Genomic DNA, 18,809 nt, shown 5'->3' on the forward strand with positions numbered 1-18,809 from the left:
TTTACTGTATTTGTTCACAACTCCTTTACACACTGCCTCTGAGCCTGTCTGCTCGTGCCAAGCTACCCTGACTAGAAGCAAGGGTCCAAATTTGGTCAAAGGTACCTACCTCTGCCAACTAGAGACTCCCTGCTCTAACACTTGCATATTGTGATTTTAGTCCAAAGACTAATTCACAGACATGGCACAATTATTTCATGTTAGCCACGATCAGTTATTAGTAATTAGTAATTAATACAGAATTTTCTAAGAAAGTTATGTAAGGTGTCATCCTGCTATAATGGAAATACCATCATAATACAACAATAGGCCACAGAAAAATGTGACATGTGGCCTCACTGAGCAGTATGGAAACAGTGCCCTGATTAAATAAAATGCTGCCATCGACTCTACAACTTTTAGTAAGTGTTAAGAATTCTGGATCATTGAACTAATGTTGTGCATGGAAATTAGCAATTATAACCCCTCCTGCAAGTTCACTTATGGTTATACCTGGTCATATAAAGACAGACACACAAAAATAATAAGAACATTGAGGAAATAGTAACTCTGTCCAATTCCGCTTTAATGACCTACTTTATCAGAATTATTTGGCTCATACAAAAACAGTTAGAGTCATACATATAATAACTGAAAATCTTGGACTCTGGAACATTTAGGGACACACCTGCAACCCCTGAAATACACCTTGGGCATTGTGTGGTGAAACAGGTAGTCTTGAAACAGTCTTGGTATGTTGAAAGGGCAGGGTTAAGAACATCATCTTTGAAGAATTCTTGTAGTACTGATTGGGTTGGTAGAGAAAGTGGGCTAAGGGGTTTGCGTAATATCGTAAGATTGAATTAGGTTGGATACCTGACAACAGTGTTCAAATCAGCAGCTGATGTAAGTGAGGATCTTCTACTAAATAAAAGGAACTACCTACGGCTATTGGGTCTTTTACTCTCTTGTCTCGCTGTGATTTGGGTTTTGTGAAATAAACTTCACCGATGGGCACTAATGACCAACTGATAATAAAGGCACAGTCAGTCTAAATGCAGTTCACTGTAAATGTCTTTATCAAGTCATACCTGAACAAAAATACCTATTCATACTTAGGTGCACACTTTTATTAAAATATTTTCCGAAACCATATTATTTCCCTTTTACTGAAGTCGAGCACCTTTCATTGTCAGGCTTAAAAAACATGTCCATCATTCTCTAAACTAATCCATTTAATCTGAAATGACAAGTTCCTCAGCATGATAGTACCGGAAATTTCAAACAAAGAGCAACCACAATTATAACTCAGATAGAGGGGCTTTAATGACCCATTTAGCCCTTGGTGCGGGCTACAATGGGGTGATGTAGTGGCAGCTGCCATGTACTCTGACATGTTGTTGTTTTTTAATCACATGCATTTCTATGTTTAAGGACACAAATATAACTCCCAATGAATGGCGCATGCAATGCTTGTCCGACTGACCTCCATAGGGTATGTTCCCACCCCCAGTGTTCGGACACACTGGACAGCATTCTCCACTGGGGATCTCGGGCCTGTCGCAGTCGGTGATGTCAGGGCACTGGATCTCATCGCAGAGGATGGCTCCGCTGTCGCAGACGCAGATCTGGCATGGCGAGGGTTTCCAAATGTCTTGGTTCATGTACGTCTGGCCGTCTTGCCTGCAGGCACTACCTACATCTCCTGCAATGAAAACGAAGAGCTCAGAGCAGGATCTGCATTCACTGACACATCTTTCCACAGACTCGCAGCATGGTTTCTGAAACGGATCAGGACAAGGCCAAATGTATTCAATGTATGGATCAATCTAATAACTTTTGGAAGACAGAAGTCTTTTTTGCTAATCAAAGATCAGACAAATGAGTACATACAAGGCAAGTGAATAGTGTGGATGAGAGAGACAGTAAAAGGAGGAACAATAAAATGTAAGCTGGAGCAATGAAGACATGGGTGATAGGGAATTGTTGGTGTGACTCACCAAAAGAATATTGCATGGCACATAGCAAAAATCAGATTTGAAATCCCTTAAATCTCAAAAGCGATCATTGATATGAGAGCTAATGGTCATCCCAGAGAGTCCAAAGCAGTAGCGGCTGCAATCACGGAAACTGCACTTAAATGAGAGGCTATTAACCATATAATAATGCTGAATCAGTTCTCGGTGCAAGGAACGTGCAAGTGTGATGTCCGAAGTTACAGGCAGGCAATGCATGTTGCGATTTACATTCACTGAACCATCACTCCGGCGCAGGTACATAGCTATTGTATTCTATTGTATTGTAATTGCGTTTCTATTTCTTTCTTACTACCCCTGACGAGGCGGGAAAGCACTTTTTCGGTGAGTAGCAAGCTACTCCGGGACCCATAAAGGATTAGTGTTGAATTAGTATAGTGAAATAAGAAAGTAATTTAAGTGATGGATAGGTTATTCAGTTATTTTCATCACTACTGTCAGCGGAACCTGAAACATTCACCTGCCAGCAGTCCTGCAGGGCTTTTGAATTATTCTGTTCTCCTGAATAGCGTTTTATATAAACTGTCACCCTCAGAGTGTGACAGTCGTTGATTAGGGTGCACAAAACGATGGGCAGAATTTCGAAGGAAGTGATACCAACTGCAGTGTCTGCTTCCTTTCACATCACACCATGCTTCATTGAAGGAAATTAGGGACATATTTACAAGGGCTTACTGCACAGGAGCAACACTTTTTTGTGACGTTCCTGTGGCGATAAACCCTTTGCCTTATTTACAAGGTGCCTTGGCTTAATGCCGCCTTGTAAATAAAGCAGCCTTTCACGCTACACTTAGTGTGAAAGGGGCGGGCAAAGGGTGTTGCTGTGAGATGTGGATAAAATATAGCAAAATAACATATAGGTACCACTGATTTATAAGTATTATATATTTTGTACACAAAAAATACACTGCATCAGAAGCAGGTTTTCTGTTTGATACTTGACTGCCTTCTTAGCATTTTGGGGAAACATCTGTGTGAAAAATGTTATATAAAACTGCATCTAAACCAGTGGCTGAACATTGTGTTCTTGCTCCATCCATCTGTGCAGCAGCCCTTGCCAAACGTGGGATCTCTGCAGCCAATAGCTGGATTACATTTCTGGCCCCATTTTAACTTCGGTTGCAGGAAGGCAATAACCTCCTCTCAGCTGTTAGAGACATAGCAGTGACTGGGACAGTGCCCTCGTGGTTGGCAGTGGCTCAGCCTCTTCTCTGCCTCCAATCTGTCCTCTGCCAGCTGCTGCTAAACCCAGGAGTCGAAGTCAATGGTTGGTTTATAGGTGAACAAAGTTTGGCGGCTAGGGTAGAAACTAATCTTCTTCTACACCCACCTCGAACGTGGCATAACCCCTCTTCAGGAACAGGGGCATCAACAAATCGGTATACACCTGTTACAACGCAACTTTTACAACTACCTACCATTACAACGCAACTTTTACAACGCATACCATTACAACGCATTGCGCTGGGGGGCGCTCTAGGATAGGGAATAAGTTTAATTTACTATCCAACACCTTCCCTAGTGTCCACGGGGACTGGAGTTGGAATAGTAAATTATACTTACCACTATCCAGCACCTCTAAGCGCTATGCGTTGTAATGGTATGCGTTGTAATGGTCGCGTTGTAATGGTAGGTAGTTGTAATGGTATGCGTTATAACGTCATACATCCCAACAAATCTCCAAGCCAATCCGAGCATGCGCGGGCAGGTGCAGGGCAAGTCTTGAGAAAGAGTGGTGATCTCTCACCAACCCCAAGCTGATGGCCATCCTCCACCCAGGCACGCCGGTTGTGCAGCCGCGTCTCCTCCACTATCACGGAGGAGCGTCACCCCCCTCTCCCGCCCTCCTTGCCAGATACCTCAAAACGGCAGGAAAGGAAAAATAAAACGTTAATAAACACTTTTAATTATCTTTTTATTTTTCCTTTCCTGACAAGTCTTTGGGGGTCGAGCGATGGGGGCGACAGGTGCTGGAGGAGTGATAGTGCACTGTGATTAGGGTGCACGTTGATTTGGCCAGCCGTCTAAGGCCGGCCAGACCATCTCCAATCTGAGCTGCGTTGCCAGGCTGGAGAGAGCAGGCACACTGGACGGGCTCCCAGTCTCCACGGGAGCGTACATCGACAGCGCTCAGGCGAATCCTGATGCTGCTCTCATTGAGATAGGCTGCAGGGGAGTCTGGGAGCCTGAGACTGGGAGAAGTGGAGCAAAAAAACGCAACTGTGCCGGCTACTGGTAAGTTTATTACTTTTTTATTTTGAGCCCTTCAAATCCCCCGCCGCCACTCTTCCACAACACCAGCTCCTACTGCAGTTGAGCCATCTGCCAGTGCAGAAGGATCTGCTTGTCAGAAGCACTAGAAATGTGTTCACGTGGATCTTACCAAAGGAGTCTGGTTCCTTGTCATGGTGCTGGTCCCATTAGCTTGCAGTATCTCAGAGCCCCACCAATCAGTGCTTGGGTCTAGCAACAAGGCTGACTCACGTTATTTTGTTGCCACAGATGAGGTACAATTTCAGCATTTCCCCTCCCCTGTGCATATCTGCAATTTGTATTGAACCTTCCCTATTTTTGTGCACTCTGCATCGAGCTAGCTAACTGAAAGAAATGGCTGGATGAATGAATGAAGTGTCTTAAAGTCAACAACATGGCTCGTTGACTAAGTTCTTGTTGAGAAAACGGTGTGCGAAGTTCATGTCATGCATTTAAATTCTGTTAGGTCCAAACCAGCCATTCATTTTTACTGTATGAATAAATCGAGCACCATTTAATGAGTTAATGGTTACTATTTACAGAGCTGCTAAATGGCAAACAGTGGTCTTTATGCTCTGTAAAGAAAAGTTATTGTCTTACATTTCAGCAAATCCTATGCTGAGGCCTATGGCTGATCTCTCAGAAATATGAACCAAGTTATCTTTTTAAAAACACATTAGAGCAGTAAAAGTTGACAATATTTAGAGACTGTTCTACAAAGCGACGAGGGCTCGCCTGCACATGTGAAGAAGGAATTTTGAACAAATTGTACATATTAGTCACTTTAGACCAATGATGATGACGACAAAATATTGATTTTAAAGACATCTTAATGAGGGGTTTTATTGATTCTCCACCAAAATATTTGGTGGTAAATGTACTTGAGCATTTTCACCACTATAGGAAAAAAGGGTTCAAAGACCACATGATAAAGCGACTCCGGGGTCTTCTCATTGGTGCTTGCTGGTTGTAAGAAGGTTTACTTGGGCCTTTTGGCCAGATTTACAAAGGGCTTGCATTGCACTTGCATCTTGCCAGGTAATGCAGGGCCATGCAGCCCTTTAGTGAGCGCTCCTAAGCTCTGCAGAGCCACCTTGTGTGGCTCTGCATATCCAGAGTTACGCAAGGTAGTGCAAATTGTTGTCTTGCATTGCTCTGCATTGGGAAGGTGCTCCATGGGTGGAGCGTGTGTGTTTCCATGCAACCACGCATGAGTTTTGATGCAATCCCAGACTTACTAAGGTTAGTGAAACAGGGTTGCGTCAAAAAGGAACACCTTCATATCAGAGGCGGAGCGGGGAGAAGTATCTTTATTTGTCCTTGTTATTTTTTCTTTCTATGTGTGGTGCAGTCTGCAGCAAATGTAGAAAGAGGAAAATACCTGAAAGGGTTGTTTTTGTGCAGGAAGGTATCCCTTGCACCATGGCATAAGGGTGCCTGCATTGGTGCTAGGCAACAATCAGGGGTTTATTTATTAAGATTTAACGCCATGTTTATGTCATAAAAGTGATGCAAAACAACCCTAATTTTTTTTTATCTATTTACTTTACTTTCTGACATTAAACCTGTTTTACACTGAAAAATCACTTGAAAGTAACCTAAAGGAGCACATAGCGCTGCTTTGCATTACTCAGCACCAAGAGCGTCCCATTCAAACCACCAAGGTTTCTCTTGCTAAGCTCTATGGGGCAGATTTACAATAACTGGCGCATCCCCAGGGATGCACCAGTTATTGTGCGCCACAGCTCCGCCACCCATGGCGCGGCGCACCATTGGGCAAATACGGCACAGATTTGTGACGCATCGGTGCCGTAAAGGTGGCGCATTGCTGGATTTGCGTCGCAAGCGCGACGCAGCTCCAGCAATGCTCTGGGGGGCCATATATGTCCAATGCTGCGTCAAGCCTTATGCCTGCTTCAAGCAGGCGCAGGGTTTTGACGCAGCATTGGCCTAAAAGTGCCTGCGTGAAATCTTGTAGATTTCACGCAAACACTTTTGCGAAGCGCACCTGCCCCGGAACGCCCACCATGCGCCGGAAAGCCCACATGTGGCGCAGGGCTTTACAACGTGACGCATCTGCCTAGATGCGTCACGTTGTAAATGGATCACAGGGATGCACCAAGTTTACGCCGCCGTTGCTTGACGTAACGGCGGCTTAAACGTGGCGCAAGTCCGACATAAATCTGCCCCTATTTACTTAAAATAGTAAACAAGATTTAGCATCAGAAAATAGCGTCCATTTCAGAAAGGCGCTATGAAGGAGAAATGCTTTTTTCCTCCTTTTATTTTCCGACTTTGCACGTGTGCTGTACTGTACAGCACTCATACAAAGTGGGAACACGTTTAAAGTGAGTCTGAGCATTGTACTATGTACTGGAAGGGTCTCCTTCCAGTGCAAAACCTATGCTAGACTTATGGAGACGCCCTTGCACTATGGTGCACAGGTGTGTCTGTGATGCGCAGCCGCACATTTCTGCACCAGCGTTAGGGAGGGGGGAAGACATTGTCATATTTCTGTAAATATGTCGCTCTCCTGCTCTCTCCTCGCGCAGCACAGCATTTGCAGCTGCTGCACCGTGCTGCCTGCTAATGGCACCACTTTAAGGCTTCACCAAAAGTAATCTGAAATGTAAGGTCGATTGAAATGGTGCTCTTTACATGATGGCTAATAATAATGACACGAAATAGAAAAACTTCACTACATAGGATTAGCATGCTGGAATTTTACCTTAACATGAAAGAAAATATCCAAACACAATGCAGTTACATCCAGCCAGTGAGATTGTGACGCTACAACATAAATGAAAAAAACACCTATGAACTGGGTACATTTACCATTCATTCCTATGGCTGGCCCTACATTAGGAAGGAAAAGGTCAGACATGCAGAGTGCTTCACGTTTCTTTCCTTGAAAAAGATGTACACGGTTGTTTTAAGATAGTCTTCAACGAACCCAAATCGGTTCTATTCTACTTCATGATGTCACTTAGGACGAGGGGGTTCTAATCTTAAACTAATTGACTCTCGACTGAGACTCAATGGTGATTGTGTCGCAATACTTCAAGATTTTTCATCAACTATCCACTAGGTGGCAGTAAAAACCCATCTATCAAAACCTCAATAATTCAAAGCAGATGTGCACTTCTGAACGCCAGTGACCGCACCCTTTCTTAAATGCCACAGCGAGAGAGCTGCGAAAAGATTCAGCTTGTCTAAAAAAATATTCCCGTTTTAAACGTTTGCTATCTAGGAAAAGGGAGAATATTGTTCCGGACAACGCGCGATTAATCATCTAACAGCAGTGGAAACTGTTGCGCAAGGACCAGAAAAGAATTCAAAAGTGTATATTTAGTGCCTGTGTTAGTCCAGCCTGACGTGGTGTTTTAAAGCAGTGAGGGAATCGCATGAAAGTGCAGGCTTCGGGTTACAATTTAGCGTACATGTTGATACATTCTGTAAATCCGTCATTCAGTCACGGTTTTACTGTGAATCGAGGGAGTAGACACAACATGAAAGTACGCCCCACTTTAAACCGCACTTCTTATTGCACAAAGAGAGGGAGCCCGACCCACCCTAGAAGATTCACTTCAGCCCGGCCCTTCAGCTTTTTTCCATTCTTCCTTCCATCCTTCCAGTTTCCTATCCACCCTTTCACTTTTTCTTCCATCCGACCATTCGCTAATTCACCCTTTGATGAACTCTCACTTTTCCAGCCCGTCATCTTTCAATTCATCCATTCTTCCACTTTCTATGTATCCATCCATTTCATCCTTCCATCAATTCATCCAACCTGCTTATCACACTTTTTTCTTCCACTCTTTACTTTTTTCTTTTTACCTTTCACTCTTTTGCTCTTCTTTTGCGCCCATTATTCACGTTCCTTGGCTGATTTATCCTTTAGCACTGCCCCAGTATTCCTTTGGGGGCCTATTTATGAGAGGCTTGCACCGCTGGTAAGTCACTTTTTTTGACGCTCTGTTGGCGCAGCCTCTCAATCATATCTATGAGGCGACGCAAAGACACTGCGTGGCTCTGCATGGCCTCGTAGATATGGAGTAAAACAAAAGCAGCGCAAGTCGCTGCCTCGCCTTACTCTGCATCAAGCATTCAATGGGCTTTGCGTGGGTTTTCTCACGCAACACCCATGCATGCAATCATGTTTGCTTTACTCCATTGAGGCAACTGTGCTGCATTACCGACATTGTTTCTGCATTAAACACTGCCTTTGAATAGCACTTATTTGCATTACAAACATCCTTGATTTGTGGTTAGTGTATATGCTCACCATGCTTCCCCACCTACAATCACCACAGCTTGGGGACTTTCAGCCCTGGCGTGTTTCTACAATGCCTGGTAACGGTGCAGTATGTAGTCTAACCTTTATGTTTGACCTGGGCCAACATTGCAATGTAAAGCGAGCATTAGAAAACTCATACTAACTGTAACTAGCCATAGTTAAGTGTCTCTATGATTTCCTACAGATAGGGCAAACCATATCAGTCAACATAGTACTCGAAATAGGTTTGGTATTGAAATACCCCATTAGCAGATAATTTCAAGCTCCTCAACCATTATGATGGTGAGTTTACATGGCTAAGAATCTAAGAAATGAATACCCCTACTTGGAGAAGTGACATTGCAGCCCTGCCTATGGTGAAGGAATATCATTGCATCTATTGACTTGGTACTGCTCAAAATGGCAGTAATGTGTGTTTTGCTGTGTGTTTTGCATAAAAGATCCAGTCCAGAACTAACACTTAGAGAACTTAAGGCCCCATTAGGATGTCGTGCGGATCGCCACCGCCATGTGGGCGGTGGCGATCCGCCCAACATCCGTCCCCGACAGTCACCCATTTCCCCCCGCCACCCATTTCCCCCGCCATATTACTATGGCCACTTTTCCACCCGGTCAACGAGTTGACTGGGCGGGAAAGAGTTTCATATGGTGACAGTGTCTGTTAGACACCGCCATCCATATTAGGATGTGGGTGGGAACATGCAGGAATGTCTTATGGGAGACGGTTGGGGGCCTCCAGGGACTCCGGGGGTTGTGGGATGCACATGGGGGGTACCAATGGTAACCCCTGCACTTCACTGTACAACGTGGCAGGCACCGTACAGTGCCTGGCACGTTGTGCATTGAAGTGGGCAATGTGCATTTTTAGCATTGCGAAAAGCGGGATGCACCCGCCAGTGTGGCGGGCGCATCCTAATGGCTCCCACGGGGCCGCCGCTCTTATGGCGGGCGGTCCCGTTTTACGTCAGGATGGTGGGCGGACAAAGTCCGCACGCCATCCTAATGCGGCCCTTAGAGTTAGTTTTGATTCCGTTCAAGCATGATCATCTGCTTTGCCTGGTTTTTAATTTTTTATTATTAGTATCACTGTGTTTCCTAATTTATTGCTGATATTGTTTCACACTGGCAATCCTTTCTTCCCCAACCTTATAAGTACTTTCTCGGTATTCCCTTTGTAAATTTTATTATTTGTTTTAAAATATTAACTAACCTCTAGAAATAACTATCAATTTTCTGAACTTCTTGAGTTGCAGTTATACTGGGGTACATAATTGTTTTTGAGTTTCCCACATGCCAGTGGGCTTGTTTTCTTGAATTTTACATCCTTTAAATCCATTTTCGACATATATGATCACATCAATTCTAGTTAATTTTATAGCTTATATGAGTATATATTGACTTGATGGTGCCACTAACCTATTTTACTACTGAAACATTTTAGGTAATGCTGGCAACTTTTTCTTTAGGAAATGTAAACTGCTGAATGAAGAATCCATTCTCCTTAGCATTTGCAAATGTAATTAAGCGTTTCATTTACCCCTTAAAGGGGTAACGTTTTGTACCACGCTAGTACCTTAAGCATGTTAATGAAACCAACATGTATAGCTCTACGTTCTTGCTTGCCCAAACAGTTAATACAGCCAAGTGTTTTAAAGTATGTGTGAGAGGGTATTAAAGTTTCAGTGAGAGATTGTAATGGTCCTCAGGAACTTCCATCACAATTTGCACAGGGTCCAAATAGGACTGCCTCCCTTTTATGAATGAGTTACTACCCCAACTTCGGAGCTGGTAACTTATCAATGGTTTGCAACCAGAATTCCAGTCACAAACCATTGACGTATAGGGCACTGAATCACTATTTTGAAGGGATGCTCACAACATGCAATTCATGAACCATTTCTAATACCATTATATGCGTTACCAACTCCTACAATTGGTTTGGTACATATGGAAAAACTATTTAGCAATTACAAACCCACAAATTTAGTAAGTTGCAGAGATTGTGACTGCTAAAACATTTTGTATATTTGGCTCCAAGGCCACTTAAATTGCTCCAGTTCCAGCATGTTTGCTGTTTGATTTTGCACCAGTCTTGAACAAAGAATGCTTCTACCAACTAATACAAAATGTTGCCTTTTGACTTGTAGTGTATGTCATGTTTTCACTGACTATTGTGGCACATCATTGCAAACTGGCCAGCATCAGTTCAAATCTGCCCAAACCCCTGTAAAGTTTCCAACCACTGGAGCAGTTTGCATGATCTGGAACCAGGTGTGTTGCCTGGCCAAGTATCAAATGCTGCAAACAGGTCAAATCAGAGGAAGGCTCACAACTATGTGGTTTGTGGTTTGACCTATAATAATAAAAAACTAGAACAAACCTGTGAAGTATGTAGATACTCATCACAGTCCCAATTTAATTTGAATTCGAGAATTTGATTTTTAAAGGGCATTATGCCAGAGGGTGTCAAAGCGCTAGCTACTGAAGAACCACTACCAGAGAGACGACCACAACCAGCATCACGTAACATTTGTCATTTTATTTGAGAATTCCAGAAAGAGATTAAGATCGAATGGTCCCAATGATGGACTGACCTCTCTCTAACGCCATTTCGCCACAGCTCATTTGAGGAAAGTTACATTTGATCACTACATGGTGATTGCGAGCTCTGCCGACATGGAAGACGGATATTCCATTGGACATCCAGCAATGTCCTTCCTGATCACATCTTCCCCAACGATTTAAAATTGTAAACTACAGAGAAGCATCTTTCTGTAACAAAATATCCTTTCTAACCACAGAATAGTGCTAACCTGAAGATCAAAAGAAGACCCCGAACACATATCTAATAAGGCCCCCCCCCCAAAAAAAAAAAGAAATCCTGACGAGTAATCCTGTTTATTGATGTCACTAAAAACTGTAGAGATACTGACAAATAGGAACATTGTCAAATAAAGCATGTTATATGGTATTTATTAGCTAGGAGCCATTGTTTACACCCCAGTCTGTTCATAGCAGTATGATCTCACCAAAGCTAATAATAAGGCATCTGTCTGGCCACTGGGGTTCATTGAAACCACATACAAAAGTGCCCTGAGCTAATATTCTAACTTGGCACACCAAGGCTTCTAGTTGGAAATACATTTTATTTCATTCTCCCAGACAAAAAAATGCTTCCATTACTGTGCACTTGAAAGCATAAAATGACTTATTGTTTTGGCTTTAAAGGGATTTCCTGTACTTTTTGTGTGCCAGCATGAGACGCATTTTCCCCACCACTCAGCCTTTCTGTGCTTCCAGCCATATGGCATACTCAGTGGTTTCTAGTCAAATCCGCAATTAACTAAACAGACTTCATTGACATTTCACGTTATAGAGCTCAGACACTTGTTTCTTTTCGGGTATGAGCTAACAGTATATTTCTACAAACATTTGTTAAAATCCGTGAATTTTTAGTATAGGAGCTTGAATCTTGAGACAGGGTCTGCCAACGCAAACGGTGGCTGCTCCTCAGCGTCGCCCGCTGCACAAAGTAAAAAATAAAATGATAATAGCGTATCGTTGTTATCATTTTAGCTTTCCTATTGCAGTCAGTGGCTGTCGGGCAGGGTGGGGCAGGGCTGACCAGAGCAGGGGGAGGAGGGTTTGCACTTCATATGTGTGCAAGACTGCTTGATTGGCCCTCTTGGGCCGCCCAAATGTTCATGCACACTTTGCATCTTCCCCACTAGGCTGTAGTGCACAGCCTGGTGAGGAATATGCCCAGCCTCCCATTTCCCGCCTGAGCTCCAAACAACAGCACTTAGACCAATCACAATGCTGCATTGGGATTGGCTCAGGGGAGCCTGGGAGCCCGGATGCTTCCTACTCCTTCCTGCAGCCAGACCAAAGGCAGGAAGAAGAGGATGGAGGAGAGCCTCAGTGGCTGCTTTCAGGTAAGTCGTTTTTTCTTTTGTTCGACCCCCCCACCCCAACAACTGCGTCCAATAGCAGCCGCTACTGAACACAAACAATGGTGGAATGTTATTTAACCCCTTGCATGCTGATGACGGCCCCCATCCGTCATGCACTATGGCGCTCGTGTGCTGATGACGGCTGGGGGCCGTCATAAACCCGCCCAATCGCGATTCTGCCACACAGGCGCAGTATCGCAGCAGCATGCAAGGGGTTAAAAGAAAACAAAACATTGTAGTATGAGAGCAAATTATAATATGGCAGTCTGATCATCAATTAGTTGATATTGATTTCACGCCGACAGAATCTATAAAGCTAAAATGAAAGCATATTTTTGTTATCACTTTCAGCAATCTAATCTATGGAACTCTCTCCACTTCAGCTGAAGCTATCCAAGACAGAAATTCTGTTCCAGAAAAATCTAAAAACATGGCTTTTTAGATAGGTGTCTCTTCTGTTTCTTTCGGGTTTCATGCGTCTTCTTTTGGGAACTTGACCTTAGTGCTAGGACAATCATGAGGGAGTAGATAAGTGCTTTAAGAATCTACTATATTTCAAACACTGCTCGAACCAACGCTGGATTCAAAATGAATATGGGGAATTGATTTACAATTCAACATTCAAATATGTTCATTTTAGCAAGTTGGTTTTTGACACATCGATCCTTTTTATACCAGTGCACAAATAAAAACGAATATTTATTTCTTCAAAATCAATGAAAGGGATTAATTTGTTGATCACGAGCATCATGTGAAGATGTCCATTCTTGAAAGGGCCATAGTGCATCACCAGATTGTGCTGGCTGTCAATGGTGCCTGATGTTTGGTATATGAGTTTCAATGCGACCCTCGTAATCATCAGTGCCACGTCCTGAACCATACGTAGATTTACTACAAGCTTCAACCATCATCCTACTCTACGGAGTCAATTAAGGTGCTCATTGACCTCTCTAAACCCTCTGTGTTTGTGGTAGTTATTTAGATTGTCTTGTCCCATCTCCAGAAAGTATTCAATCTATGCTGATATCAGATCACTTTGGCGTCAAAGTAGAAGTTCCAAGACAGTTCATAAAATCTCTACTCAGAAAAATCATGAATACCTTCCAGTGGGTTCATATGTTCTGTGCCTCTTAATTCCATCATGGATGCCAGTTGATACCAGTATAGTTTGTGAGGCCCTATAGAGGGTCTTCCCATTGGCATGTCCATCCGCCCATCTGTTTATATATTTAATTTGTGAGTAGCACTATTGAGTTTTGTGTGCAGCACAGTACATTTTCTTTTCTAAATGAAAAGCACTGGCTACCATAGATTTATTGTGTGTTGATTGTTGCATTGCTGAGTTGTGGCTCTCCAACCCCCAGCACCTCCCCTGAGTAAACCTGGGACTGCTCTGCTCAGCATGCCTGAGAGTGAAGTGTTTTTTACCCAGTTTGGCGTCCAGCAGCAGGCAAGTCCCAGGTCACCAGAGGCGAAAAACCTCGATTGTTACAATTGGGGTCCAGTATCTTCTGACTGCCATGTTTCCTCTTGTTCAGGCAACTCACAGACAATAGACAACTCATGAAACATCTTAACTTTTACCATCTGATCTATATTTTTACAGAAATCTTTTTATCTTTTTCTCTTTCTATGTGTCTTTTTTCCTCTCACTCTCTTTTTTGCTCCCTCTCCTTCTGTCTCTGAATGTCTTTGTTAGTCTCACTTTTATTCTGTTGCTCTCCTAAAAGCTTGTTTAGGTCTTTCTCTCAATAATTGACTCTATACCCCTCCTTCCCTGCATCTATAGATATATAATGTTTTCATTTCAGTCCTGCTTATTTTTTCATTTTTTTGTGTAGCTACTTCGTTTAGTCTTTATTTGTCCCTTTCCCTTTATCTCACTCACATCCTCTCTTTCTCATTCATTTTCACCTTTTTTTGTCTCTTCATGCTCTTTCTGAATCTTTGTTCCATGTGCCTTTTCTTCCTTTGTGTCTCTCCCGCCTTTTCTTCACCTCTTTTGCTCTCTCTCGCTGCCACTCTCTCATTTATTCTCATTCTCTCTCTATCTTTCCATCTCTGTCTTTCACGCTCACTCTTTCTCTAGAGCAATAGATCATAGATTCTAATGCCAAGCCTACACAAGACTTGATAAGCAAAGGTCGAACTCACATGTGAATATATATTTCCGTAAATAATTAGTATTTACTGGTTTCCTCCACAAAGGTGGATTTCCGTATTAAGACGAGAACGCTTCCATCTCTACTGCATGATAGTGAGTTCTTTCATTAAAAGATTAAAACATTGTGTAGGACATGTAATTTAAAAGATGCAGTTTGCAAACCCTAGTATTATCTAACACCTATTATCAAAGTTAAGCCAGCATGGGCGATGCTCAGTAAATGTTTCTCTGAAATACACCCTGGGGTAGATTTTCAAACATTTTGCGCTGGGTTAGTGTTGCAAAAGTGGCGCTAACCAGCACAAAATGTTTTTTTGCCAATTTACTTTCCAGCGCAAAACTTGTTTTGCGTTGAAAAGTACCCTATAAGTAATGCAAAGATGCACAAAGCATTGCTTTGCGTAGCACCAAGGGGGAGTTACATGGGAGGTACATGGGCGTTCCCATGCAACCACCGTTGCCTCTTGACAGAAAACCCTCTCTACAAACAATTGTAGACAGGGTTTAGTGCCAAAAGTTAACGCCATCTGAAAGGAGGTGTTAAGAGGAGAAATCTTTTAATTTCTCTTTTCCTTTCCTACTTTGCACTCATGCTGCACAGTGCAGCACACATACAAAGTGGGAGACGTGTTTAAACTTGTCTAGGCATAGTATTTTGTACAGGAAGGGTACGCTAGACTCAGACAAGCACCCTACTGCTATGGCGCTACGGTGTGTGCATGGCACACAGCAGCTGAAATCAGTGCCAGCGCTAGTGAGAGGGGAGGAGGGAGAGATGTCTCTGTAGATATGGTGCTCTCCTGCTCTGCTCCCTCCCTGCCATGCAACACAGCGCAGCATCTTTAGGTGCTGCACTATATTGAGTGACTTTTTTCAAAATAAGCTTCAATGCTTCTAAAAATCACCTGCAGGACATAATGGGTAGCATTCTATTGTATACATAATCGGCTGGAGACATTGGCGGCCACATTAACAGTTTCCTGAGAAACCAATTAAACGCGTTTGATTTACGGTAGCCTGTAAATTCACTTTATGCCATATTTTGCTGAACACCTTAAAGAGAAATGATGTAGTACCTATGGAACATCAAACACGTGAAGGCATTTGGGATGAATGAAGTATACACCTATGACTGCCAAGGAAAGGAATAGCCATTTAATGAAAAAAGATATGGAAATCTGTGAAGTCCACTTATGTCTGACTTTTTATTTAGAAAATACATTCTTACTCTGCCAGTAAGGAGCTGATTCTAAACATGGAATGTAGATAGAAATCTAAAGTTATTATTCATGAGATCACCTCATAGGAAGGCTGAAGAGGACCTTCTGTCCTGATTCAAGGCTGGTTTGTGAATGGGTATATTTACAGTGTAATCAGTAAGAATGATGGGGCCCTTTGCCGAATGTGATAAGGGGCCACTAAGTCTCCCTAATCTAGCAGATATTGATTTAACTTGGGCTGAAAGGGACTCTCTGGAGAAGTGGATGCCACCCTACAGAGCAAGGGCTGCTGGGAGCACTTGTTACACCCCTGTATATTTGTTTACATCCTCTTTGTACCCACATCCTGCATCATTTAGGTTGAGTCTGAGTGAAGAAGAGTTAGCTGTTTGCCTTCAGACAAAAAAAAGACAAAACAGGCGCAGAGGGAGCGCAAGGGGGTGAGAGCAGGGGACAGCTGCTTCGAACCCCCATAAAAACCAGCAGGCTGGTATACTTGTTAGGTCACTATACCAAGGCAACAGACAGACAAAGGCTGGCAGAAGGTTTCACCAAGGTTTTTAGTTCCTTACAAAGGACCCAGGGGTGCCCAGGAAAGCCGGAACCCAAAATCAGTTAGAGATAAACCAGGGGTGGCACAACAGAAGGTGGGGAAGGAAGTTCAACTGGGGCGGGTGGCCGGCCCCTTCACCTCCCCCCACTGGAGGACCTGGTGGTATCACCTCTGGGCGTGGTGCCCAAGAAGGAGGTGGGTAAATTCAGGTTGCTACATCATTTGTCACACCCTCAGGGGGATTCAATCAAAGACTGGCTGGAGCAGGATGCTTGCTCAGTAGCTTACGCGTCGGTGGACGATGTGGTGGACCTGATAAGGCAGGAAGGGAGGGGGCCCCGCTACCAAAAACAGACATAGAATCAGCTTTCCACCTCTTACCGGCACACCCAGACAGCTACCCTTTGCTATGTTTCCAGCTAGACTGACCACAAAGCTGCCCTTCCTCAGGATAGAGCTAGACTCGATGGCAGGGACATGCAGATTGCCACCCGATAAGGTAGCAGAGCTAAAGGAGATAATTGATAGGTTGAGGCAACAGAAGAAGGCCATGCTAGGTGAAGTGCAGCTGCTGCTGGGAAAATGTAATTTTGACACAAGGGTGATTCCAGCGGGGCGCCCCTTTGCGAGGAGACTGGCTGGGCTAACCAGGGGTATGACATAGAGGCACCATAGGGTACGCCTAACGCAACGGGTGAAAGAGGACCTGAGGCAGTGGGAATCCTTCCTGTTTAATTTCAATGGCCCCCTCATGTGTGGTGACCAAGGGATGACCCGGGTGCCAGAAGATGCATGGTGAACAACACAAAGTACCCAAACCACAGTGACTCAATACGCTTTTTTGATACAGGGTAAGAAACCAATTTATTGTCGCTTGCCTAGACACCATTATTTTGTGTCAATCATTTTGTATTTTTTATATTTTCAAAGAATTGCTGACAGAAAAAGACATTGATTGCAAATATTTACAAGGCTAAACAAACTTTAACAAACATTAAAGGCAAAGACTATTTACACCTTTAGAAACCATTGGTGCACAGACATAATATTGAGTGAAAAATATCGTCTGGACATAAAATCGTGTATTTAATATCGAGTGGACAAAATATCGACAGGACAGAATATCGACTACAAAAATATTGTTTTTAAGGTAAGTGAAGTAATATCGACTGTAAAAAATATAGATAGTTAAAATATCGAAGTATATAATATACATAGTAAAATATATCGAAATTTTAATAATATATAATTTTTTATAGTGTATTTTTATGTAATAATTTGTGTGAAAATTGTGTATTTATGTTATAAATAATTATATTTAACTAATTTAGTTTTAATAATTTTTGCGTAATTTTAATCTGTAGCGGGTTGTGGGTTTATAGGGGAATAGGGTGGGAAGTAATTTAATTATAATTAATTAAATATGTACATTTATTTATTGATAGTAATTAGTAATTAATTGCTAATTATTTATATTTGTTAAATAATTTTAATAAAATTGTTACTTAATTAAGAGTAATAGATTAATTGTTAATTATGTAAATTAAACTAATTTAATTCTGTAGCGGGTTGTGGATTTATAGGGGAATAGGGTGGGAAGTAATTTATTTATAATTAATAAAATATGTACATTTATGTATTGATAGTAAATAGTAATTAATTGTTAATTAATTTATATTTGTTAATTAATTAATTTAAAATTTTTAATTAATTTATAATAATTGATTAATTGGTAATTATGTAGATGTAACTAATTTAATTTATGTAGAGGGTAGTGGGTTTATATGGGCATAGGGTGGAAAGTAAATTATTAATTATTAATTAAATAATAAAACTAATTACTATTTATTTATTTGGAAATAATTATAATATTTGTTTAAATTATAAAATATGTATTTGTTAATGTTTAATTAATTAGTATTATTAGGTGATTAAGTTAATTAATTATTGTTAATTCATTTTTTTTAAATTAATTAATAATAGATATTTTTTGTAGATTTTTGAATAATATATGAATTATTTACTTTCCCTAATGTTGTATTCTCTGGAGTGGGAATAGTAATTTTAACCCCTACACTATCCAATGGTTTCCCTACTGTTGCACCTACTGGAGTGGGAATAGTAATTTTTATCCCTACGCTATCCAACGCTCTCCCTACTGTTGCACTCTTTGGAGTGGGAATAGTAATTTTAACACCTACGCTATCCAACACTTTCCCTACTGTTGCACCCACTGGAGTGGGAATAGTAATTTTAACCCCTACGCTATCCAACACTTTCCCTACTGTTGCACCCACTGGAGTGGGAATAGTAATTTTAACCCCTACGCTATCCAACGCTTTCCCTACTGTTGC

At 42.1% G+C, this 18,809-nt stretch overlaps 1 protein-coding gene across 2 annotated transcripts in view; it reads right to left on the reverse strand.

The window, feature by feature from the left end:
* Positions 1-18,809, reverse strand: part of COL5A2 (collagen type V alpha 2 chain) — a 342,059-nt gene that overhangs the window by 182,725 nt on the left and 140,525 nt on the right. The window contains exon 2 of one of the 2 annotated variants that reach the window (XM_086955351.1): positions 1,466-1,684. In XM_086955351.1, the coding sequence (XP_086811477.1) occupies positions 1,466-1,684 (219 nt within the window). Of the gene's footprint in view, positions 1-1,452; positions 1,685-18,809 lie in introns of both variants that reach the window. The other variant, XM_086955352.1, reaches the window with a different exon arrangement.

The sequence above is a fragment of the Lissotriton vulgaris genome, chromosome 2_1, assembly GCF_964263255.1.
Source record: "Lissotriton vulgaris chromosome 2_1, aLisVul1.2, whole genome shotgun sequence".
Taxonomy (NCBI): domain Eukaryota; kingdom Metazoa; phylum Chordata; class Amphibia; order Caudata; family Salamandridae; genus Lissotriton; species Lissotriton vulgaris.